Genomic DNA, 26399 nt, shown 5'->3' with positions numbered 1-26399 from the left:
GATCATGAAATAGATGAGTGCTCTCGGGAGCAGCTGTAGTATGAGGTTCAAAAAAAATTCGGCTTGGGTATAGAGCAATTCTTAGAGAAGAGGTACTGGACTCTCGGCGGGTTTTCCTCCTGCTAGAGAGGCCGAGCCAGGTATGCTCCTGTTCATGCTAACACCAGTGCATGTCGTGAATGATGGACGGGAACTATCACCGTGAAGAAAACTGTAACCCACGACTCATCGATTCAGATCAACCGAAGGGATCAGAGAGGCCAACTACATGAATTGTTTTGGCTTGCCTTCACCTTAAACGTGAAGTCCAGTTGCAAAATGATTGCAAATTTGGTTAGTTTTCCTGCAAATGGAAGCAAACCCTAGCCATAAAGGAGTGTGCATTGACTTACCATGACATCTTTGAGGTGCTGTGATTGACACCAGTCCTTTCCCTCTGGTTACTGCCCGTGAAATCGTCACTGCTACGACAAAAGACACATTTTGTAAGCTTCTGATTATTTGTAAATGTTCCAGGACAAAAATAGTTGTGTTAGATATCTTTTAGCTTCATTGAACATTTTGACCGGCACATTTCACTTGGTTTGGGAATTCAAGCTAATGAGTTATTTCTGCATGTTCGTCCTGGCAGGGACCCCGATGACAAGTGGTAGCTTGTCCGTGTTCCTAAACAAGAGACCTGTGAATAGCAACGTGGGATTAGTAGATCATCTCCACCGGATTTGCCCTGATTCTCTGGTCGATATGCAAGCATCCGGTCACTTATATATTTTAACATGTTCTTTTCCTCGTGGCTGTTGCAATTAAAAGTCCGGGAAAAAAAAATAAAAGTCTGGAAAATACTGAACTTTTAACTCCATGTGGACGCCGATGGATCCACAGGATCTTCATCACCCCTCTGCCACCCGTCATTTTCCCTCTTCCGTTTTGGGTGCCAAGCAGAGCGTGAGGAAGGGCCTACCTCTCCAAGTCCAAAGGCTGTTTTGTTTGGAATGGAGGGCCTATTTCCTGCTTGCCTTCGTATCTCAGGATCTTTTTTAAAACCACCCTTCATAGTGACAAGCTTCCCTAACAAGGAAATGCTTCTCTGGCTCCATTTCAAGGAATGCCCGGAGAAAGCCCTCAACACCGCAGTGCCTTCCAAGGAGCCTCACTCGCTCCTAGCATGGCTTTTTTTGCTTCATCTTTTCATAAGAAAACTCGTATTTTAAAATGCTAAGCAGTCTACTTAGCCTTTGTGTTGTCTTTAAAGAAGGCAGAGACTGTCCTTCAATAGTGCATCTCTTAGGTTTAGCCACATAATGGGACACTGCGTAGACACTCAAAATAACCATGGGATCCCTGGGTGGCTCAGCGGTTTAGCGCCTGCCTTCAGCCCAGGACGTGATCCTGGAGTCCCGGGATCGAGTCCCACATCAGGCTCCCCGCAAGCAGCCTGCTTCTCCCTCTGCCTGTGTCTCTGCCTCTCTCTGTCTCTCATGAATAAATAAATAAAATCTTGAAAAAATAACTGAGGAGCTTGCCCAACAGTGTGAAGGCACCTAACACCTCTGAACTCTACATTTAAAAATGACTGATGGCAAGACGTATGTTATGTTTTACCACCACTCAATATTTGCTCACATTAAAACTTAAGTGTATCCTCCTCATGTGTTTAAATGGGAAAAAAAGTATCCAAGATGTGAAGTAAAGGGAGCGAGTGGCGCAGAAGACTACGTGGTGAGAATCTGACTTTTTCATTCTCTATACATGGTAGCATGTGCATAGAAAACATTCTAGAAGAACGTACCCTGAATATTCTCCAATATTTGAATGCTTTAATGGAAGCATGCATCATTTTCATACTCAGAAAAAGAATTACAAAGCACCTCAAGTGAGGATAATTGATAAGAAGTATTATCTACTTACGTGAGCTGAGAATCAGGGCTGTGTTTTAAAAATTCAATCCACAAAGACCTTTTAGCAATTATCATCACTCACTGACGTAATGCTACTCATGCTAAGAAGTGATTCATCAATTCTTTTGTTCAGATAACTAGCTTTCTCGAGTTCTAGGGGAAAATCCAAAGTTGGGACTGAATCTTGGGTGCAAAATCTAAGGAGGGGCGTCAGAAATACTCAGTGGTCCAGGTAAATAATGTTGTAATGAGATTTTTTTCTGTAAAAATTAATGCAAAAAACCCATGATGAAAAAAAGTCAGCATTTTCAATAAAGACAGGATCTAGCAATCGCCGTGCATTTTTGTCAATGACTCCCTGGGGCTTCCGGTAGGGAGGGGACCTAACACAAAGCTGGCATGACACCCATCCTCCTAGGACCTGCATCTATTAAGGGTCTCCTTCCACAAGAACACTGGATTGGCAGGCAAATAATTGTGACATGTCCCCCCAGGCACCAAGTATAGATTAATACTTGGATTCTAGCTCCACTTTGAAATGAAAAGTGCCACAATTTGTTATGCCGGAAGTAACAACAAGAATACACTTAACACTCTTTCAAGTGTGTGGCCCTGTGGCTGTATCCTCGGAACAGTGAGGCATTTGCTTTAGGTAAAAACGATGAGGATGGAAAGAACAAAACAAAGATAGGGGATGCCTGAGGGAGTCAGAGAGATGCTCTGCATCCACCGGGGGGAAAAGACAGCCCCCCCAGGCCCAGTGCCCTGAGTGAGGAGATGTCAGACAGTGAACAAGGGGATAGGGAGGAAGTCTGGGGCAGCGAATAAGGAAGGATAGTCACTTGCCCCTTCCTCTGTTGTCATCTTGCGATTCAGCTCAATCTCTGGTGAGCATCAGGCATGGGGCCAAGCTGGCCCCAGACCCTGGAGAGATACACAGTTTAGGTCCTGCCTTCAAGGTAGTTTTGATTCTGGCTTTCGGCAGCATCTTTTGGCTTAAAAAAAAAAAAAAAACGTGAGAAGACTGATCTTGTCGGGAGAGGTGAAGGAGCCCATCCTGAGAGGGCAGCCGAGGCCTCGCTGGGAGGGTTACTTGTCACCTGTACGCTCGGTACAAAAGTAAGCCCCCCCCCCCAAATGGTCTCAGGTGAAGGAGATATATTAAAGCTTCTGAGCTCTGGCATGTAGGGTTATTAGGGGGCAAGGGGGAGAGAAAGAGGTGGGAATTAGATGCACAAGATCATAGAGCACATCATCTAAATGGCAAGTCCGTGCTGTTGAGTCCCAGGGGCGCCGCTGCTTGCCCGGGCTCCTGGCTCAGACACTGAGGCTTTTCTGAGGGGACAGCCCTGTGTCAGCTGCGGCTGCGTGGACAGCCCGGAGGCTGAGGTCCAAGGTCAGGGGGTGGGGGATGCCTCCCCACGTGCGGGGCAGCCCGACTCAAAGTCGAAGTTTACCTTTTCGGTTTTCCTACTTGCCACCAGTCAGGGCAGTCTTCTCTTGGAAAATGCTGCATGTTGGCATTTAGCTGGGAGCCGTAGTTTTTCTTTGAGTCGCTGTCATACGGGGCCACAGTGGTGCTCGAAGATGGTTCATTCATTTTGAAAATAGGAACTGCTCGAGGAATCTTCAGCTTTGGAGGACAAGAGATTTTATTTTAATATATCACAGTGAGGCACAGATTCACCTACTGGAAGCTGACAGGCCAAGTGCATCAGCTCGAAGGAAGGAAGGAAGGAAGGAAAGGAAAGGAAAGAGAACTAAAGAAAAAAGAAAAGAAAGACACAGGCATCAAGGGAAATCAATACTAAGTATTGGCAAAGATCTGGAGCAACTAGAGCTCTCACACTTCACTGGTGGGAGTAGGGAGTCTATAACCACACTGAAGAGCTGTTCCCAGAATCTACTAAAGTTGGGCGTGCATGTAGCCTATGGTCCAGAAAGTCTACATGCACACTCAACAGTGAAATCAAAAGACATGTAAAAGGATGTTCATAGCAGGATTATTTCAATTGGATACAAACTGCAAACGACCTAAACGCCCACTTAAAGGATAAAATAAGAAACATATTTTATACTAAACGTAAGGTGCTACGCTTTTGGCTCTGAAGATAGAGGAGGCGGCCAGAAACCAAAGAATATAAGTTGCTTCTAGAAGCTGGAGAAGGCAAGGAGATAGATCCACCCCCCCCCCAAAGCCTCCAGAAGGAATACAGCTGTGTGGACCCACTTTATATTAGACTTCTGACCTTGAGAACTTCAAGAGAATGGATCTGTGTTGCTTTGAGTCACTAAATTTGTGGCAATTTGTCACAGCAGCAACAGAACGGATACAGTGGTATAGTCACCCAGTGGAATCCTTCTACACGGCGATGGGAGGAAACGACAACCACACACTGAAGTGTGGGTCAATCTCATAGGAAGTCAGATGATAAATGACTATATACCTTATGATTCCATTTTTCTAAAGGCCAAAATCGAGCAAGTAATCTTCGATGGTATAAGTCAGGCTAGTGATTGCCCTCAGCGGAATGTAGTGACCAAAAAGGAACAGGATGGTACCCTTGGGGTTCTGTGATGTTCTCTTTCTTTCTTTCTTTCTTTCTTCTTTTTTTTTTGATGTTCTGTTTCTTGATTTGAGTGAGAGTTATACAGACATGTTCAGTTTGCGAAAAGTCATCAAGCTGAACACTTAGGGCTCGTATATTTTCCTAAGTGCGTGTTATCCTTCTATTAAAAATTCCTGTAAAAATATATAAGCTCTGAATTTAACTTTTCATGCTTGTAGTTTTACTTTTTTGCAGGGATTGGCGTCCTGGAAATTTTCGTTATGCAGGACACTGCTATTTGTGAGCTATGCGGTGGTTCTGTCCAGAAATAAATGCTGTGGAAAGTTCCCTAAACGGAAATCTGAACGGAACGGCTAGAAAGTGGATTTTTAAATTTCCTCAGCTCCGCAAAGTAAGTCCTCTACTGAATGTTCTGGTAAAAAAAGCAAAACAAAGGAAAACATGTTTTCATGATACTCTGATCCCTGATCCCTTAGGGCAGCTTACAATCAAAACAGCCTTAGGAACCCTCAGCCACTGATTTGCCTGACTGATAATTTTCAGCACATTTCCCAAAGAATTCCTTGCCAGAGATTAGATGCAATGGTTTCTGGCTCCTATATTATCCTCTGCGCGCAGATTTACTTAAAACAAAATTTTTTGGACTATAATTTGCGTACCACAAAATTGACCCTTTGTCAATGTAGAACTCAGAGAAGTCTGGTAAATTTATCAAGTTGGGCAACCATCACCACAGTCCAGTCTGAGCACATTGCCATCACTCCCGTAAGGCTCCTGTGACCGTCAACCGTCACCCATTCCCGTCCTGGCCCTGGGCAACCACTAATCAACCTTTTGTCCCTGTAAATTTGCTTATTCTGAACATTGCCCTTAGGCGTTTCATAAAGCCATCATTTTCAAGCGTCGGTATTGGAGCACGTACCCAAAGGGAAATAGCAATGTTGCTGATAACCAAATAAAACCTTCAAATATTAAAAATTGTATTAGTTTCCTTGGGCTGCCATAACATTTGGTGGATTGCAACAAATCCAATTTGTTCTCTCATAGTTCTGGAGTCCCCAAGTCCAAAATCAAGACTTCACTGTGGCTGTGCTCCCTTTAAAAGCTCTGTGGGAGAATATTTGTTTGCCTCTTCCAACTCCTGGTGGTTCTAGCATTCTTTGGCTTGTGGCAGCATAACTCAAATCTCTGCCTACGTCTTTATTTATTTATTTTAAATTTTAGTTATTGAACATACAATGCAATATTGGTTTCTGGAGTGGAATTCAGTGATTCATCACTTACATACAATCCTCAGCGCTCATCACAAGTGCCCTCCTTCTTCCCCATCCCCCATTTAGCCCATCCCCCACCCCCTCCCTCCATCAACTCTCAGCTTGTTCTCTATCGTTAAGAGTCTCTTATGGCTTGTTTCTGTCTCTCCTTTTTTCTTTCCCCCCTTCCCATATTTTCATCTGTTTTCTTTCTTAAACTCCACATGAGTGAGATCATATGGTATTTATCTTTCTTTCACTGACCTATTTCACTTAGCATAATACACTCTAGCTCCGTCCACATCACTACAAATGGCAAGATTTCATTCCTTTTGTTGGCTGAGTAATGTTCCATTGTATACATTATACCACATCTTCTTTATCCATTCATCAGTCAAGGGACATTTGGGCTCTCTCCATAGTTTGCCTACTGTTGATAACGCTGCTATAAACATCGGGGTGCATGCACCCCTTCGGATCTGTATTTTTGTATCCTCTGGGTAAATAACTAGTAGTGCAACTGCTGGATCATAGGGTAGCTCTATTTTTAACTTTTTGAGGACCCTCCATTCTGTTCTCCAGAGTGGTTGCATCAGTTTGCCTTCCCATCAACAGCGCGAGAGGGTTCCCCTTTCTCCACATCCTTGCCTACACCTGTTGTTTCCTGTTGTTAATTTTAGCCATTCTGACAGGTGTGAGAGGGTATCTCATTGTGGTTTTGATTTGTATTTCCCTGATGATGAGTGATGTTGAGCATCTTCCATGTGTCTGTTAGCCATCTGGATGTCTTCTTTGGAAAAGTGTCTGTTCATGTCTTCTGCACATTTCTTAACTGGATTATTTGGTTTTTGGTCTGCCTAGGTCCTTAAGCAGCCTTCTTCTCTGTGTATCTCCCTGTGTCCTCTCCTCGCCTTGTAAGGACACATCCTAATCCAGTATGATCTCATCTTCGTCCTTAATTAATTACATCTGCAAAAACCTGTTTCCAAATAAGGTCACATTTTTTTAAGGTCACATTTTGAGGTTCTGGTGAGAACATGAAATTTGGGAGACCCAATTTAACCTACTCTAATAAAGGATTTCTTTTTGTCCTTCATGTTGGTTCACACAGATTATATGGTTTTTACTTAGAAAGAGAGGTATACGTGAATGTATGCAGCTGAAAATAAATACCCAAGACAACCATAGAGCTAGTGGACGGGTAGAGACACTCCTTAACTTTTAGGAGAGCTTCTGGAGAATCACTGGGAGGCCACTTTATGTGTGCCCTGGGATTTGAGGAAGCTGATACCTGCCTGGGAAGCCTTAAATGCAGGAGGCTCTGGCTGCAAACCCAGGAGAGCAGAACAAAAGCAGAGCAGCAGCCTGTACTGTGAGAGTGAGCCGCATAGAGTTTTATTAACCAGAGAATTCAAGGTTTTGTTTGTTTTCCTGTCGGCCAACTCCACCCTTGGGAGAAGGTTCTGGGAGCCATCTCAAAAGGAACTCTGTCCAAGATGGGTGAATTGACCCAGCAGAAATGTGAGGACTAGAAACCCAAGAGCTGAGGGTCAAGACAACCCCTCTGTTATAAAACTACATTTGGATCTGCACTCTAGTGGCAAACCCACAAAAACTTCCCATAAGCCAAAGAATCAGCATTGGAAAATTGTCTCACCCAGAAGCCACCCCTGCCAGAATCATGATGGGATCAGCCACAAATGACTGTTTTTCATTAGACCCCCCTCTTCCTGGGCCCCAACCACAAAAAAAGTCAGGAATCTCAGCTTCTCTATGGCCCTCCCCGCAAAGCAGGCTGCCAGCCAATGTACACCTGAGCTATGTGGAGTTGTAACTTGGAAGGATGTTTGGAGTCGTATGATTATAATATTGGATGGGATAATTTAGAGGTTCTTCTCATGACTACTAGTAATCAGGACATTTTGGTTCATCTGAGAGCAACTGGAGAGCATCTGAGAGCAATCTCAGGGAGAGTCTACCAAGTGGCCTTGAAGGGATAGTGGATGGAAAGAATTAGGTTATTTTCTGCTTGTGCCCTGTGGAGTCCCATCCTTCACCGGGATACTCACACGAGGTGGTCTTGGAAGTCTCCCATGTGCACCCATTTTTCGGTGACTATGTGCTTACAGTTTAGAAAAGGCCCAGTTATTAAGTACAACAATATAAAATGATCAAATTATGTGATATTTGAACTTACATTTGATACTGCCATTGCCACCGGTGGTAGCTCACATCTTCCCTCTCTCTGCTCAACAGTCTGAATGGAGCCCATATTTTCTAGTCTTGAACCTGGCAACTCTTGGTTTATTTAATATATCCTGACTATGCAAAGAATATTTTATTTTATTTTTATTTTTTTTAAGATTTATTTTTATTTATTTATTTATGATAGACATAGAGAGAGAGAGAGGAAGAGACACAGGCAGAAGGAGAAACAGGCAGAGGGAGAAGCAGGCTCCATACTGGGAGCCCGACGCGGGACTCGATCCCGGGACTCCAGGATCACGCACTGGGCCAAAGGCAGGTGCGAAACCACTGAGCCACCCAGGGATCCCCTGCAAAGAATATTTTAATATTGACTTACCACTCTGTCTGGGAAGATGGGAACTCTGTGTTTCTCTTCGTGAGTTGTAATGTGCAGATCAGCGTCTGAAAAGCAAAACCAAGTAATATCAGAAGGGACTTTAAACAAAACAAAGCAAACACCCAATGTTAGGAAGCAGACGAATGAACTAGCTTATGTGATCAACGCTTCAGATGAAGTGAATTTAGACACAGCATCTGGAGTGATTTTGTTGCTGTCTTCTGTAACACCCAACTCAGACTCTAGTCCTCTGCCTTTGATTATCAATATCCTCCCAAATGGATAAAAAATTCAAGTTCCTCTAAATCCCTAAACTAGGGCAGCCCGGGTGGCTCAGCGGTTTAGCTCTGCCTTCCGCCCAGGGCCTGATCTTGGAGACCCGGGATCGAGTCCCACGTCGGGCTCCCAGCATGGAGCCTGCTTCTCCCTCTGCCTGTGTCTCTGCCTCTCTCTCTCTTTCTCTCTCTCTCTCTCTGTCTCTCATGAATAAATAAATAAAATCTTTTAAAAAACCCTAAACTATTAATTTTACCGCATTTCCACCTTATATTTGAAATATAGATATCTGCCCTCGTTGGGTAGTACCTATGTCGCTAGGGTTCAGAATCCATGTCTGATTCCTCTTTGATTGACTCATACAAGATGCTTATAAGTAGCTGATTTATAAATGAGCAAACCTATCCCATAGTTTTTCCCATTTCTTATGATAATTGTTGGTTTCTCTTTCCACTTCTACATATACATAGATGCCCAGGATATGAGTGTGAAGCCGTTAGGTGCCTTATAAGTAGAGTGACCGTATGGTTTACTAACCAAACTGGAACATTTCTTACAGGGATAAGTAAGATTTTAAAAATTATGTCAAGTCACCAGCTACAGAATGAGACTGGGGTGTATGGTAAACTTACTTGTAGGTCATGTATCCTGGAAAAGGAATGGCCCGGGGCATCTTAGAGACAGAAAGAAGCAGACTCTCAACTATTTCCTTCCTAGTAACTGTACCCACGGGCTGCCCTGAAACTCAGCAGAGGAGTAAGTTATACTTGGCTAATTAAACAGTATCATTGCTGCTCAGGGGCCACAGCACCTCCAAAACCTATAGCTTTCCTCAGAGGTTGGCGAAGAGCCTGTTGCACCCAGAGCATATGGCAGATGCCATCCAGACAGAGCCTAGGAAGATGATCCCAAGGTAGTGCTCTCTCTGGCCTTTTTTCCTGCTTCCTCGCAGGGAGTTGGGGGTCGGAGCTAGACTCTGGCCTGCTGGCTCATGATGCCAGATCATGGACAGAGTAATCGGGGGAAAGAATTAATGCCGTAAGGAAACATTATTCCTCAGCCCCTTACAGTGGAGGGAGGATCCATACACAGTAATTTCTGTATAGTTCATTAAATCACTCTAATTCGTGAGTATGAAGGGCAACATAATATACTTAAGATTAATAAGTGTTCATTGTGTAGCCTAATTAAGAAAGAAAACAAACACAATGGACATTTGTTCATTGATTTTTGTTGTCAGATTACTAGTGATACCACCAATGTGACTGTCAGGTGTCAATACTAAAATGGGGTGAATCTGAATAACGGCTCAGGTCCCTGTGTGTTTTTCAGTTCCTAGAGTGATATCACACCACTGATCTTATTCAATTTGTTAAAGTTGTAATCCAAGCATATTTTGTTAAGGCTGGTAAAACTGCTATCAGAATCAATTCTCCTTTTTTAATTTATTCAAAACCTAATGTTGTTAAACAATGATAAACTTCTAAAATATATAAGACTGACTTATGGGGTGCCTGGGTGGCTCAGTCAGTCAAGCATTTGACTCGATTTCGGCTCAGATCATGATCTCGGGGTCATGGGATCAAGCCCTGTCTCAGGCTCCACGTTCAGTATGGAGTCTGCTTGTCCCTCTCCCTCTCTTCCTCCCCCTGCTCATGCACTTTCTCTTTCTCTCTCTCTCTCTCTAATAAATAAATAAAATCTTTTTAAAAATCTTGGAAAAAAAGACCACCTCATGTAAATATCCTAGAGATGGGTGGGATCCTATAAGGCACAAGCAGAAAACAACCTAATTCCTTCCTTCCATTAGCCTTGCAGAGCCACTCAGTGGGCCTTCTTCTCTGTCCCAAGATGAAGTTTCAGGCGGGTATTCTTAGGAATATAACTCCGGATAGAATCTGATTGCACTTAAAGCAGACCCTTCGCTACCTTCTGTGGTGTTACTAAGAAATCAATAAACGGGGATCCCTGGGTGGCGCAGCGGTTTGGCGCCTGCCTTTGGCCCAGGGCGCGATCCTGGAGACCCGGGATCGAATCCCACGTCGGGCTCCCAGTGCATGGAGCCTGCTTCTCCCTCTGCCTATGTCTCTGCCTCTCTCTCTTTCTCTCTCTGTGACTATCATAGATAAATAAAAATTTTAAAAAAAATTAAAAAAAATAAATATTAAAAAAAAAAGAAATCAATAAACGGGTACAAAAGGTAAACCCTTTAAATATGTCTTTTTAAAAACTTGGTCGTCCATCATCTTGGTATATACGGTGATTAAAAGGGTTATTTGAATTTTATCCTTTAACATATTTTTTTAAAAGAATGTTGATTTTTTTCGTTTCTTATTTTACGTTATGAACCATGGTGATATGTTCACCCATTCTACCCATTTGGAGTCTATCTTAAGCCAGGAAAAATTATGAGAGGAAATAAACAGCCCTTTGCTTGATTCATGATTCCAATTAAAAAAAACATTTCTCATAAAACAGAAGAATGGCAAATGTTAATATTGTTATTAGAATCAGACTTCATTTGCCCGAGAGCATTTTTGAGGCTGGATTTTCATGATGTCAACCAATCTGACACATCTTCCTTTCCCCAGCGGGTGAGCTGTTCTGTTTGGCAGGTTTGCCTAATGGGGCACCATCCACCCAGGGTCCTGCCCAACAAAGGGGGAGGGGTCACCTTACATGCTTCCCAGAGAGTACATCCTGGGGCCGCTTTGCAACTCTGCTGGCAGCACAGGAACTTTCCATCCACGAAGAACCCACTGTGGTACTTGATCAGCAGGTGGGGGTTACCCCTTATCTCTGGGGACCAGGCAGGAAGAAAACACAGCATGAGCAAATGTTGGCCCAAGAGAAGAAACACATTCAGTAAGTGCTGTTATCACAGAACAATGAAAACCTTATTTTGCCAGCCACCAGGCTAAGAGCAAATGTTTCCCAAAGGATATAAGTCTTTCACTCAGAAGTAAATAAGCCAAAAAAAAAAAAAAAAGTCTACCCAGGTATATAGTGAGAACAACAAAGTAACTTCTATCAATGTTACAAAAGAAACTAGAAAACATATATACAGATTAACTTGGTGATCTAGGGTTCTAGAAATACATCTGTAAAGGAAGTAAGCGGGTCAGGGCACATGTTGTTCTCTTGTCATAGAAGGAGGCTGAAGGATAGGACTAGATCTTAGCAAGAAGAGAAGTTTCGAATGAATATGAATGAACATGTACTTCCCTCCACTCTTCATTTTGAAACATTTCAAACACACAGATGAGTTTCAAGAATAGTACAATGAATGTCCATATACCCTTCACCCAGACTCACCAACTTTTAACTATTTGCCATATTTGCTTTATCTCTTTCTCTCTATATATACATATTATTATTATTAAAAACTCTGGGAAATGAACTAAGGGTGGTGGAAGGGGAGGAGGGCGGGGGGTGGGGGTGATTGGGTGGCGGGCACTGAGGGGGGCACTTGACGGGATGAGCACTGGGTGTTATTCTGTATGTTGGCAAATTGAACATCAATAAAAATAAATTTATTATTAAAAATTTTTAAAAATTATTATTATGTTTTGTTAACCGTTTCAGAACAAGTTGCAGATATCATGACCTAAACACTGTCACTCATAAACACATCAGCATGTGACTTCTGTTAGCAGGGACAGTCCCTTACATAACCATAATACAATTATCCAATTCAGGAAATTTGACACTGAAACAACACTGTCGCTGAATATTTTATATTCAAAATTTTTCCAACTGTTCCAGTATTACCCTTGATAATCATTCACTATTTCTGATTGGGGATGCAATACAGAATCACACGTGGCCTTTAGTTTTCTAGTTTCCCTTGATCTGGAACTGAACCTCATCTCTGCTTTGTCTTTCGTGACTTTGACTTATTTACACTATGGTTTGTGGGGCTACTTTTCTAGGAATATATGTGCATATTAAAAAAAATAATGGAAAAAAATAATGGTAATAGGGCAATGTTTAAAGAATGAATTTTTTTTCAAATATGCTATTATTTTTTAAAAGATTTATTCATTCACTTTGGGGGAAGGCACAGGCGGGGCAGAGGGCAAAGGAGAGAGAGTCCCAAGCAGACTCCTGAGCCAAGCATGGAGCCCAACATGGATCCCGACCCCATGACCCCGAAATCACAACCTGAGCCAAATCCAAGAGTCAAACACTCAATCAACTGCGCCACCCAGGCGCCCCCAAAGAAATGAAATTCTAATATTAGAGTAGAATATTGTTTCTACACCAAATTAGCTTCTCTCAAAATGCAGCAGAGAAGCCTACAAGGTCTCAGCAGAGAATAGTTCAAGAAGAGTCTCTAGGTGGGGAGGACTGATTCTCTGTGTGACTTCAATTCTTCTGGATTTTATGCTCATCTTAAGGATTCTTTATTTTAATCCTAGGAGACTTCTGCCCCTCCTTTCCAACTCTGATTCAAGGAAGTGTTTGGAGATAATTACTGCTCTGCTGGGTCATTGGATCAGATCCAATCATAATGTATGTAAAGCATCCAGCACAGCGTTTGGCTCAGAGCACAAGTTCAATTAACAGTGGGCTTAGAGTGTTACCATTCCCTTGGTTTAGCTCAGCTCAGCTTAGCTGAAAGCACCTGCATGAAAGTACTTAGCTAAATATTAATGGGAACTAAAGGGAAATTATTACAGAAGTCACAAAAAAGCAAAAGGAGTTATGATTAGAAAACCAGGGTTTTGGGCAGCTCCGGTGGCACAGCGGTTTAGCGCCGCTTTCAGCCCAGGGTGTGATCCTGGAGACCCGGGATCGAGTCCCACGTCGGGCTCCTTGCATGGAGCCTGCTTCTCCCTCTGCCTGTGTCTCTGCCTCTCTCTCTCTCTCTCTCTCTCTCTCTCTCTCTGTCTTTAATAAATAAATAAATTCTTAAAAAAAAAAAAAGGTTTCTGACCCTGGTCCCAAATGGTCGTTGCGATTCCTTGGGCGCATTACTCGCGCTCCTGCTCCCCACGTGCCGGGATTCCTGTTATTTCCTACTACATGAATTTCGTTTCCTGGGTAACCAATTCTTTTCCAGCCAAGTCCAAAAGTCCACATTGCGACACTCGCACCATTTAATAATGACAATAAGAGGAACTCGTATATATTGATGTGTGTGTAGGAGCTGACGTAGTCCCCTCACATATATCCTCCGGTTTCACCTACTCGACAGCCCTGCGGGGACCTGGGATTGTCTTCAGGGCACTTAGAGAGCTAGGTGAGCTGCAGAGAGGTGCTGTAACCTGCTCGCGCTCACAAGCCTCTGGTAAGAAGCACGTCTGAGACTCGGGCCCCAGCTTTCTGTCCTATAATCCGACGCACAGGTGCCAGCTTCCCTGGGGCACCCGCTGCAGTTCTCAGTTTTGGAAAGGAGGACACGCTTTAGCCACATCTGGTCGGCTGGATTCAGAACTGGTGGCCCACACGCCCGAGTCCTCACGACGTCAGCCCACACCTCCTGGGTATAGGCCACCATCTGGAAAACGCTGTGCTTCCCACGCCAGCTCAGTTTATCATGCCCGAGCTAAATCGCAGACGAAAAAGGCTTCATAGGGGAGAGGATTTAAGCGAGGAAACTCCTTTGTTTTCCTGCGGCCGGCTGGTTGGCCAGCCTGACAGCTGTTTCCTTCAAGCTGGCAGCCAATCTCACCCACCTTCTCTCTTGCTTTTTCCCAGCAGAGAGGCTGGAAAAACCAGATACTGTCGTGCAGCCTCCCTTGCATGTAGAGATGGCCATGAGACACAGTTCTGGCCAGGAGAACATGTGCTGAAGTTTGCAAGGGATGCTTCTAGAAAAGCTCAGAGCCTTCCCAAGAGCCTGGAAACGTGGCAGCCTGGGTCCCCCCTGACTTCACTGGGTTGAAGTTTTACGAGGGGCTAAGAGATTCACCTGTGCCTCTCTCTCCCTCTGCTCTCCTTTTTTGCTCTATGTGCCTTTACCTGAGCTCTCCAGGGCCCACTCAAACCTGCCTGCCACCTATCCTTCCAGAAGGACCCACAGAGGACTCTAGGCCATGATTCATATCTGCACACCGGAGGTGTCCACACAGCAACTACTCCCAGGAAATCCCCCCAGAGGAGCCTGAATGGGAAGCAGCACCTGAGAGCTCATCCTACAGGCCCCACTGTAACCGCACTGACTCACGTTTGTGTGTAGGATACCTTAATATGTATGTGAGTCATTCATTTGTGGCTCATGATCACTCTAGGGAGAAAGCAATGGGACCTCTCATTTTATAGGTCTGGAAACTGAGATCCAGAGGTGGGAGGTGGTTTTATTAGGTGACACAGCAAAGCAGAACTTGGAGGCAGATTTGTCTGTCTCTACAAGGGATGCCCTTCTCACTCCTGCAAGCTGGGAGCAGGAAGAGGGAGGCTTCTCCCCTCACCGGACCACTTGACTATCCTACAGAAGAGGTTGCTAAACCCTTTCATGCAAAGGAAAAATGAAGCCCTATGTGTGACAAAAAGGATGTATTTGCATCAAAGTGGAGTATGTGGTTGTCTAAAGGGGTATAATTTGAAGTATACTGAGAAAGAACCCTAATCTCAAACTTAGCATGAAATAAAATAAAACCTCACCCTGTCTGGGGGCTTAATATCTGAAATTCCACCAGAAGAGTCATCCATTCGAGTTCTGTACTATCCTCACACAGTTATCTTCCTTTCAAATAAGAATATCACAGGGAGAAACATCATGTTGCCAAATTACTAGCAAAGTTCTCTCTCCTATCACAGCTTGTCACCAGAGCAGCCGAGGAATCCCTGAGGAAAAGCTCCATTAAATCCCCGGTTTTGCCTAGCATTTATACCGTCCTGGTTAAAAAGCCCGGCTGGGGTAGTAGAATTATGAGTTCTCCACTATTAGGTACGTGACACTGGCCGTGTCTCTTTAATTTCACTTATCTGAAAAAGGGAGAATAATATTTCCCCTTTCTATTGAGTTGTCAAGAAGATTACTTGAGGAAATGTTTTACTAAGTACTTGACACAGTAGTTGGCAGATGATAAGTACTTAGTACTTAGCTAGAACTTTCTGTGAATAGCCAAAGTATGGTAGCCACAGGCCTTGACCCAGCCCCAGGAGAACAGAGACTTTGCCCTGGTAAAGACAAGCACAGTGGATGGAGAGCAGGTGGTCTGGCTTCCTCCACGCTGCTGGAAGGCACAATAGCCAGCTCTGTGCAGGGCAGGAAAGGGGATCCTACCCACAGGCTCGCTCCACGTGACAATGAGAATGCAAAATGAGCATGAGCGTGGCACATTCTCTGAGGTTGGTAGGAAAATCAGCAGATTCTCTCTTGGCAGTGGGTCCTTTTACTGCCACATCCTTCCTCCGCCAAGCCTCAACAGAACTCAATTGAGGACTCCCTTTTAGTACTTTTAAAAATTACCTTTCTGTAATGCTTTCAACCACTGGCTTCGGCTCTCTTCGTTTGATGCATAGACATAGAGAAGCCCATCTTTATAGACAATCTGGAAAGGAAAAGGTTGGGTGCATTTAGATATAATTGCATCCATGGTTCACTCCAGTGTAACTGCGAATTTTCTGGTACCCTGAAGAAAACTTGAGTTAGCTTATAAAATATGCATTCAGTCTGGAATTAGATGAAAAAGATCTAGTTATTTTTATCCTCCACCTCTCAATTTGTTTCATCGCAGACACTCCTACACTTGGGAAAATCTGCCAACAGTGAACATTGAGGTCCCAGCGTGGGTGTCCTGGACCATGGAGAATTATAAAGACTAAAATGTTAGATATTACAGGTGTTTTAGGAGTGTTCTGGTCCATCCACCAACCCAGCACATGACTCTACTTATAGCCCATTGGAAAATGTTTACCTGATAGTCTATCCTTAAAAATATCTTCAGGGATGATAAGTCAATCGGAGAAGGACAAACATTATATGGTCTCATTCATTTGGGGAATATAAAAAATAGTGAAAGGGAATAAAGGGGAAAGGAGAAAAAAATGAGTGGGAAATATCAGAAAGGGAGACAGAACATGAGAGACTCCTAACTCTGGGAAACGAACTAGGGGTGGTGGAAGGGGAGGTGGGTGGGGGGTGGGGGTGACTGGGTGACGGGCACTGAGGGGGGCACTTGATGGGATGAGCACTGGGTGTTATGCTATATGTTGACAAATTGAACTCCAATAAAAAAAATAAAAAAAATATCTTTAGGGATGAAATGCCCTTTACTATTATTATGCCATCCTTGGCAATTTCCGTATATTCTGATCATTATATAGTTGGTGCTTATACTGAGTAAAAATATGTCTCCCTGTTACTTCATTCCCTGGGGTCATGTCCCTCCCTAAGAAGTCCCCAGCAGAAATCATTCTCTCTTCTTTAAGATGCTTGTTTAAATGTCAGAACATTATAACGTCTTCCCCAGATCCTTCTCTAGCTTACTCAGTTTTTGTGGGTAAACGATACAGACCCTTTACTAAATATCTACTAGTTTTTGGGCTCTTTCCAAGATACTTTAAGATCTTAGTCCTATTTCAACTCTGTGAAATATGTATGATTATGCCCGCTTTGCAAATGAAGGCACAAACTCAGAGGGTTGAGTGTGTTGCCTATGGTAACACAAGTCCAAGCTGTGGGGTTAAGGACACTGTGTGCTTCCAAAGCCTGTGCTCTTCTGAGTGTTCCATGCTTCCATGATACAAATTTGAAGCAACTTTCAAGAAACCCTCCCTGGTTTCTTCCAACTGGGCAATGTTCACTTTTAAACATTGTATGGATTATTCATCAACCAGATGACTTTATTTCATTTTTGACCACAGTTCCCTCGAGCCACTAACACTGGGTTGTCTGACCCTCAGAGGGACAGTCCGTCTGCCTTTAGATCAGAAAAATAAGTATCAATGATTTGATAAAACTAGGGCATGACTTAGATCAAGCCATTTCCTTTTTTTAAAGATTATTTACTTATTCATGAGGGACACACACACACACACAGAGGCAGCAACACAGACAGAGGGAGAAGCAGGCTCCATGCAGGGAGCCCAATGGGGGACTCAATCCCAGGGACCCGGGACCATGCCCCGAGCCAAAGGCAGACGCTCAACCTCTGAGCCACCCAGGTGCCCAAGATCAAGCCATTTCCAAAGGGTACTGTAGGCACACTCTGCACCATGCCCCTGCTTAAAATACTTCAGGGTAAAATGCAAACTCCTCGGTATGCTGTGCAAAGCCTTTCATGACGTGGCCCCACCTACCTTTCCAGGCTTGTGTCTGCTTGCTCACGGGGCCCCTTTATTCCTAAGGAGACTTGGAGCTCTCCCAACATGCCACACTACTTCACCTATAGCGCCCTGACTTCTGCTGTTTCACTGCCCTTCCTGTTTATGCTGGGCCACACTTGTCCTTCCTAACCCGAGTGTCACCTCCCATAGATAATCGTCCTGACTTCTTCGAGTGAGGAGTGAACTTCCGCTTCCGGGGGCACCATGGCTCCTCTGCAGACCTTCATCTTAACACTCACCCTCACTGCATTATAATGATCTGCAAATGCCTTGGGGACGAGGACGCATTTGATTCCTTATATGGTGTGCCTCTATCTTGCAGCCCCCTGGAAATGCTCCACAATGTTTGATGAAAGAGATTGTCAGGCCCCAAGGCAAGTCAGGCCACTGTGGCTTACTTGCTCCTCTTTCTTTCTCTCCCCCTAGAGAAAGCAGATTGGTAGATAGAATTTCAGGAAAATGCCCAACTCCCATCTGGGAATGTTCCAAGCCTTATCATTGTCTTCATCATTTTGCAACATCTTTAGTTATTGCCAATATGTTGAGTTTGTAATAGAAAATATTAAAACAAAAGCCATCCATCCAATAGAATGTTGTCCCTCCACTTACCTGAAATGGGTACTGTCTCTCCACAGGGGTCTGCTCCTCGAGATTTACTTTCTCCACACATCTGATTTTCTTAATCTCAATTGATCCTTTTTTGCTGCCTCTTTTCTGAATTAAAAACCAAAATATAAGATGCGTAATGCGATGCACAATGGTACACAAAGAAAAGCGTAAAGTAAGGGAGATGGAGAGATGGGATGGGTATGTGAGAATTCTTCCAATTATTCCTTCAGAGTCAAAACCCAGTGGCAACAGAATATATTTTCGAGTGTGGGCACAAACTAATATGCTCCTCCAAAAGCAAGTCGAGAAGCAGCAATTAATTTTATTTTAATAACCTTGAAACATATTTCCATCACCTGCCATGTGCTTAGTCTATGGAAAATCAGGATTTAACTCCAGAAAGCATCTTTTAAATTTTTTTTAGGGGTCGGGAAGGACAGAGAGAGGGAGAGAGAGAATCCCAAGCAGGCTCCATGCCCAACACAGAGCTGGATGCCATGCTTGATCTCACAACCCTGAGATCTGGACCCAAGTCAGAGGCTTAACCAACTGAGCCCCCCAGAAAGCATTTTAATTTTGTTTCAATTTTAGGACAGTATTTTAGGATTTCTACTCTGCTAGATTTCTCAGTTGTATAGAAATAGTTTGATTTCCAGCATGGTGTTAAGGCAGTGTTTCTTATCTTCAGCACTATTTGGGGGCAGATAACTCTTTGTGATGGGGGCCGTTCTGTACATTATAGGAGGCTTAGCAGCATCCCTGGCCTCTACCCACTAGATGCCAGTAGCACACTACACCCCCCCCCTCCAAATTATGATAACCAAAAATGCCCTCTCGGGGGCCAGATTACCCTCAGTCGAGAACCAGTGTTCTAAAGTTACAAATTGCCTTAGTAAAGTTAGCCAATATTGTAAAACCTTTTATCTTGAATTAATCCTACCTTCGTTAAGAAAAGACAATGTAATAAGTGAAGGCAGGTTGATCTTTACTGTGTGAGCTAAGAAACCTGACATTGTTTCACTGTAATTCAGCACTTTGTGGAGACTCAAGAAAAATAAATAGTACAAAAACAATGGAACAAGTAGGGTCTCACCATTTTGTCATATTCATAGTAGGAGAGATTTGTTTTGGTTAAAACAAAAAGCCTCTCTTTGTAATTGCTTGGCGACATTTTCTTTTTTTGCTGTGACCTTTTGAGAAGAAGTTCTTCTAGAATGGATTTTGTGTCCATATTGTCGTCCTAAATCAAATAAAATAATGAGAATGAGTGTTTGCGGCACCTAGCTACATTCTCTTTTAGCCTTCAGAATTTTTAGTCAACTATTTCTCATTCAGGGATAATCTAAATAATATAATTCTTAAAAATCAGATTTAGAGTTAGAGAGGAAATTTTAACTAAGCAGATTCTTAACAACACTTACATCTGTATTTTATTCCTACAGCCTTGGCTCTGATTTTTTTTTTAAAGATTTTATTTATTTATTCATGAGAGACACACACACACACAGAGGCAGAGACACAGGCAGAGGGAGAAGCAGGCTCCCCCCCCGCCCCCCGCCACCTACCCCGGGGAGCCCTATGTGGGACTCAATCCTAGGACCCGGGGGATCACATCCTGAACCAAAGGCAGACGCTCAACCACTGAGCCACCCAGGTGGCCCAGCTCTGACTTTTATAAATAGTGTTGATTTGTTTACAGCATCTTATGTATTTTTACTCGCCTCCCACTTTGGATCATAAATTCACCATCTTTGCACTACCCTCCAGACCACCTTATCGAAATTCTCCTTATTCCTTAAACATTCTATAGGCATTTGTTGAATCAGATTATATATGATCAAACTTTGAAATATTTGAACTCCAGACAGCTCACTATATCTGAAGGGACTGATCAACAAATTTCTCTCCACTAATGTGTCTGGCTGTCTGACCAAATCCTCCAGACCACTGTGAGACTCTGCTATCATTGTAAGTGATACCCACAGTTCCTGATCGTGATCAGATCTTTAACATAAAGGACACGAGTATACTTTTCAATATTTCTGAGCACAGAACATTTAAAAATGCTATCGACATCCGTTTTAAAGAATTGAAAAAAAAATTGGCGCCTTACAAAACAAGAACACTCTTGCTTTTCCTTCCAGAGCCATGGAAAACATTAAAGCTTAAGGTATCTCTAGAAAATAAGTCCATCAATTTTCTGGTTCTACTAAGACTGTCGCTTCAACCCTCAGTTCGATATTAAGTCTGGAAAGGAAAAGTAATGTTAAAAAAAAAAGGAATGTTAATTGGTAGGTCACAAGAGAGAAACTTTCCTATGTTCTTCTTCACTTTGTGAAATCACATGAGTACTAGCAGTCAGATGTTCAATAATTTCTACCTCTCTTTGTTTACTGATAATCTGAATGTCATTAACTTTACTCACCTTGCATTCAATCAGGATCAGCTGGAGTTTGCTTATGGGTCCTTAACTTCAACTCTCAAGCTCTAAGCCAAAAGTTGCTGCTCTGAGGTACTCATATTCCCTCTGGCTATGCCAGGATCATGCATTACAAAGAAGATATTTGCATCCTATTTATCACTCTCCATCCGGAAGCATCCACATAGGCGTTGCTCTGTGTGGATGCGGGTGGGAGGGTACGTGAACCTGTCCAATCACTAAAAGTCACTTCTCACTGGCCTTGAGCGTGACAGGCCTACAATGGCAGGGAAGTGGGAGGGAAGGGAGACACATTGGATAAACCATGGTCAAGTCCAGCCAGCTTCCCTCCTGATGTAGACCATAACATTCTAGAAACAGGAATCAAGAAAATCAGCTTATGTTCATTATTTATACAGATGAAGTGACTCAAATGTTCTCCAAGGGCATCATTTGATTTAGAGGCAGAAGTAATGGAGATCTTATCCATTACAAATCTTATCCATTACTTTTTGTTTTGAATATTGTTTTATCTAGGAAAAAAAGGATAAATCCTTTGGGAAAGTAGAATGGATTTCTTTTGAGCACAGTGGGTGCTATTTGTCGTGGTCACTGGTTTCTTGGCCTCCAGACTCAAAGATGGGCAGAGGCTGGGGGGCTTAGGTAAACCCAGCAGGATCTGGGAAGTCAGGTAACACGTCTTCGTTAGAAACTCTACAAATGCGCCTGTTCAGAGAAGATGATTTTCTACATCCAAAGTCTATGGCCGGAAGAGAATTTCCTTGAAGACTTACTGAAACTGTGGAGGGTCTAGTTTTTTTGAGGTACATTCCCCTTTGGGGAGCCATACCACATTGGGCACTTGTGGTAAGTTTTAAGATACTTTTGTCTTTTACATCCCTGCATTTAAAAATTTTACTAACAAAGGGTATAAAGAAAACTGTGAAAACTTTTATCAAACGTCTTTTATATCCACTGCTAGAACAGGACTCCTCAAAGCGGAATGCTAGTTAAATAGATCTGGTTAGTTGAATAGAAAGTTTACTTTTCAAAAAGAAAAGAAGAAAAAGAAAGTTTACTCTTCAAAACTTTGTCAGGTACTGAATAAACTCATAACGTTAAAAGCACCGTTTTAAAAAATGCAAATCCTAACGTCCCAGATAGTAAGCAAACTGTCCCAGTACCGCATGATCATACACACACTTCTGTTTATAGAACATTTATATTCATTGCATTAAAGATTTGGGGGGATTTTATCTAAAAATTAATCTGGTGAGTCATAGAAACTGTTGACAAATGAAATTCACAAAGTTGCTTCTGTATATTAAAGGGAAGAACATTGGCCAGACAGGAAAAGTAGCAAGTCCTTGAGCACATTTTCTTGTAAGTCTCCAGGGCTTTATGCATGTTGTTGCATCCGATGCGATATAATCTGTCAAATTTCAATAAAGTTGTTCATTCCAAAGTCCCGCCTTTTTAAAAAATATTTATTTGAAAGAGAGCTCGAGCAGGGGGAGCAGCAGACAGAGGCAGAGGGAGAAGCAGGTACCCTGCTGAACAAGGAGCCCAATGTGAGGCTTGATCCCAGGCCCCTGGGGTCATGACCTGAGCCAAAGGCAGATGCTGAACCCACTGAGCCACCCAGGCGCCCCTGTTCTCATGTAACACACACATGTCTTTGGAGACCTTCAAACTTCTACTCCCTCAGCTGGACCCCGGAGCTTCCTAACAAACTTGAAGAACACCGTTTTGATGACTCACGTTTTGTCTCGTCCAGATCAGTTTCTTCTAAGACAGTACCTGGCTCCAGCCTTTCTACCTCTGTTTGCTTCTCTCCCTTCCTTGTACTTCTCTCTTCTGCTACATCAGCCTAGATTCTAAACTGAAGGCATTCTTAAGGTCTCCCCTGGTACAGGAAGAGGTAATTGGTGATGCTTAATTTTTAGAAACATAATATTTCCTCCCTGTATTAGGACAATAAGTCAACAGGCTCCACTGTTGAGTCAAATGCCTGTCCAACAGCTAGCAAATTCGGCTCTGCCTACCCATGCCTAAGGAATACTCAGTGGGAAGATAAAAACAAAACAGAACCAAAAAAAAAAAAAACCCACACAAAACTTTTGAAATGAAATGAGATCCTAAAGCTGGTGGTATTAGCCAGAAATCTATTTCCATAGAGAAGTTGGCAGAATTTGGCTGGGCTCTCACATTACCGTCTACATGAAACAGGCACATCAATTTGCTTACCAAATAGGCGGGCTGCCCATTTCCATAAGCACATGAAACTAGAAGGAGATTAAAGTGAGGGGAGGCAAAAACAAAGAAACAAAACAAAACAAAAAAAACTGGCAGAAATCGATATAGTAGAGGCGCCTGGGGGGCTCACTCGAGTAAGCATCTGCTTTCGGCTCAGGTCATGATCCCGGGGTCCTGAGATCGAGCCCCCGGCTCGGTGGTTGGGCTCCTTGCTCATCTGGGAACCTGCTTCTCCCTCCCCCTCTGCCCCGCCCCCTGCTCGTGCGTGCTCCCCCCCCCCTTTTTCTCAAATACATAAATAAATAATCTTTAAACAAATTTTAGGTTTTAAAAAAGAGACCAATATAGCATTTTCTCTAAGGATGCCAGCAACCATCAGGTAACCTATCACATACGTAAAAGGTGAATGCTAAATTAACACGACTTGGAATCACCAGGATCGGTGAGCATCCGTAAGGAAGCGTGACCAGGAGAGCAAGGAGTTCAACCCTGCAGGCCCAGCACACTCGATTCTGAGCCCGCGGCGGGCCGGACCTCGAGTGAGTGGTTCCAGAACCGAGAGGATCAGCTCTCCACTGCCCGGGTGACAAGGAGCAGACCCGAGAGATGGGTCTCATACCTAATTAACGTGCAGGGTGGCTGGAGGGGCGGAGGCTGGGGGTGGAGGGTGGACTCAGAAGGCGTGGCGGACTTTACACGACTGTCATTTGGGAGCTGGGTCACCCCGATCGAGCCCCTTCCCTGCGCTAAGCTTCAATTTTCCGGATCTGTAAGATAAGATGGGTTATACAGCTCTCTCACTTTCTGGGGCTTGAATGAGAAAGCTTATGTAAACGTTCTGGGTGCGCCCTGGGCGCTGAACCACGATTGAAAAAGAAGAGGGGGGAAAGAAACAACTCGAATGTTAGAGCAGAGTCCATGTTCTCTTTGCCCCGAAAGGCCCAGGGAAGGAGAGTTGTTTCTTTTTTCTTAAGATAATCAAGAAAGACATTATGGAAGGAAGGGTGTTAAAACTAGGTCTTGAAGGATATGAGTGATGGTAGCAATAATGATCCTAGCTGACATTTAAGGAAGACTTGCCTTGTGCCGGGCACTATTTAAAGCACCTTAAAAATATGCATTCATTTACTCCAGCGGGGGGGAGGGGTAGGCCACCCCCCCACACACACACCATCCTGTGGGGTATGTCCTAATTCAGTCACCTTATGGGGCGGTTAGGAAAAAAGCAACAAGTGATAAATCCATGTCCTAATTCCTTATGCTGAATTAGTAACACACAGCACTGCTTTGGGTGATACAGGCTGGTGTGGGCAAAAGCACCAAGATGGTGGGTTCAAATCCCTGTTCCATCTCTGTGCACCCCGGCATGTCACTCAGCCCTGCTAAAGCCCAGCTTCCCCATCTGTAAAGGGAGGAAAATAGTAACCACCTGGAGGGGTTCTGAGGAGTCAAGAGAAGATGGCAGTAGGATGCCCAGCACGCTCGCAGATGTTCCCAAATTCTATACCCCTTCCCCTCATCACTCCATAGGTAAAGTCAAAAAAAAAAAAAAAAAAAAGGACCATAGGAAAAGTTAAAAACTCAAGATGATGAAATGACCCTCGAGGATAATATTTCAGTCTTCACCCCTCTTACCCGGGTCCTGGGGATGGGCGATCACGGGAGGCAGGAAGATGCCCCACGCACTCTCTTGTCAGCAAGCACCTGCCCTGTGCGTCTGGTACAAGCTTTCAATCCTGGGACTGCTTTCCTTAGAATCAGGTTGAAGCAGCCCCTTCCTGCCTGTGTTTTTGTGCCACTAGGTTTTTTGCAAATCAGTGATACGTGGCTGCTACTGCAGGAGTGGTCCGTGGACTGGAGTATCAGCGTGGCCCGGGAGCTCGAGAGACACGCAGACCCTCAGTTCCCCCCCAGACCTGGTGCATCGGAATCTGCATTTTGGCGAGGTCCCCAGGCACCTCACGTGCTCATGAGAGCTTGGAAAGCCCTGCCCTAGACCACGATACCCTTGTACTACTTCTTAAACCCAGTGAAATTACCGTGGGCTGCAAGAATTTTCTAAGGTATCTGGCCGTGACCGTAACCGAAAGGCTCACCTGCCCCATCTTCCCATCACCACCTAAAATCCACCCCCACCCCGAAACCCCAGACTCTGGAAGACTTCAGGAACCTGAGAACGAGCACTCGTAGTGAAACGAACAGCATAAAAACCCAGGTAAATAAAAGAGGGTCAGAATGACACTTCTCTGGCTTTTCGGAAGCAGTTAGGAAGCCAACATGCAAAGTCACGGAGGGGCAATGCCTGCAGAGTAGTACGGAGAAAGCCAGCAGAGGAAGCACCCGGGGCTGGCTGGAGCCCACGGCCGTGTACACACCACCTGACAGCTCCCCTGAACGAGATTTTGAGCTGGGGTGGGGGTGGGGGGGTGACAGTAAAACCGCAGCGGGCCTCCCAATTACACGGTCTCATCCAAAGTCCCCGGAGGAGCCCCAGCAACGTCATATGCATCACTCTGAACCTGTCAGCCTGTCGGCTATGACCTCGTGTGGCCACCTGCCGCTGCAACGCACCATTGTGGCTCTCGATCGGCCGCCGGGGGTCCACCGCCGAGGGGTCAGTCTGCTCTTGCACGCACACAGGCGCGGCTGCCCTCCTTCCTTCCAGCGGCAGCGGACCGTCTCACATTTTCCCGGCGGCTGGGTCCGAAATGGCTACATTACTCAGTGCCCCCAAAACGTTTATTGTCCTGCAAGGGCCTTACACAATCCCACAGGAAACCACGCTCAGCACTTAGCCAACACTTGTTGATCTGATTGAATGCAACACAAACGGAGACAAAAGCGTGTTTCATAAAGGTTCCAATTTTGATAACCACAGCGCCTGCTTTTCCCGGGCAGCCCTCGGGTTCGTGCGATAACCCTGCCTTTGTTTAGAGAGCTCTGCGCTGGGAAGGACAAGAAACGAGCTCGGCAAAAGCCCGCTTCTGACGCTGACTTCTCCCACGAGCCAGGAAACCATGAGGTAACGCCAAAGAGCGCAGAGAATAAGCAATGAACACTGCAGCTCACCGCTGGCCGGAGGGGGGCCGGGGGGGTGGCAGAGAAGGACGGCAGTGTGCCCGAAAAGGAACACATGGGACAATTATTCAGGGAGTCCCCAAGTGGAAAAGGGATCGCTCTGGCTAACGTGCCAGGCACCCAGATTGCGGTGAAGGAGCGTGAGTCCCTGGACATCGTCAGGACAGTATGACCTCT

General features: G+C 44.3%; 1 protein-coding gene across 4 annotated transcripts in view; it reads right to left on the bottom strand.

Annotated features, from left to right (window-relative positions):
• Positions 1-25958, bottom strand: part of BMX (BMX non-receptor tyrosine kinase) — a 52418-nt gene extending 26460 nt beyond the window's left edge. Inside the window, exons 1-9 of one of the 4 annotated variants that reach the window (XM_035711334.2) lie at positions 25716-25952; positions 20583-20716; positions 19563-19709; positions 18470-18574; positions 16002-16083; positions 11261-11380; positions 8306-8370; positions 3356-3531; positions 393-464 (exon numbers count right to left, since the gene is read on the bottom strand). In XM_035711334.2, the coding sequence (XP_035567227.1) occupies positions 393-464; positions 3356-3531; positions 8306-8370; positions 11261-11380; positions 16002-16083; positions 18470-18574; positions 19563-19700 (758 nt within the window). In that variant the 5' untranslated portion in view covers positions 19701-19709; positions 20583-20716; positions 25716-25952. Of the gene's footprint in view, positions 1-392; positions 465-3355; positions 3532-8305; positions 8371-11260; positions 11381-16001; positions 16084-18469; positions 18575-19562; positions 19710-20582; positions 20717-25715 lie in introns of all 4 variants that reach the window. The other 3 variants (XM_035711335.2, XM_025437116.3, XM_025437113.3) reach the window with 3 other exon arrangements.
• Positions 25959-26399: the final 441 nt, after the last annotated feature.

Source organism: Canis lupus, chromosome X (assembly GCF_003254725.2).
Source record: "Canis lupus dingo isolate Sandy chromosome X, ASM325472v2, whole genome shotgun sequence".
Classification (NCBI taxonomy): Eukaryota; Metazoa; Chordata; class Mammalia; order Carnivora; family Canidae; genus Canis; species Canis lupus.
This window is presented reverse-complemented; position numbering and strand designations above follow the sequence as displayed.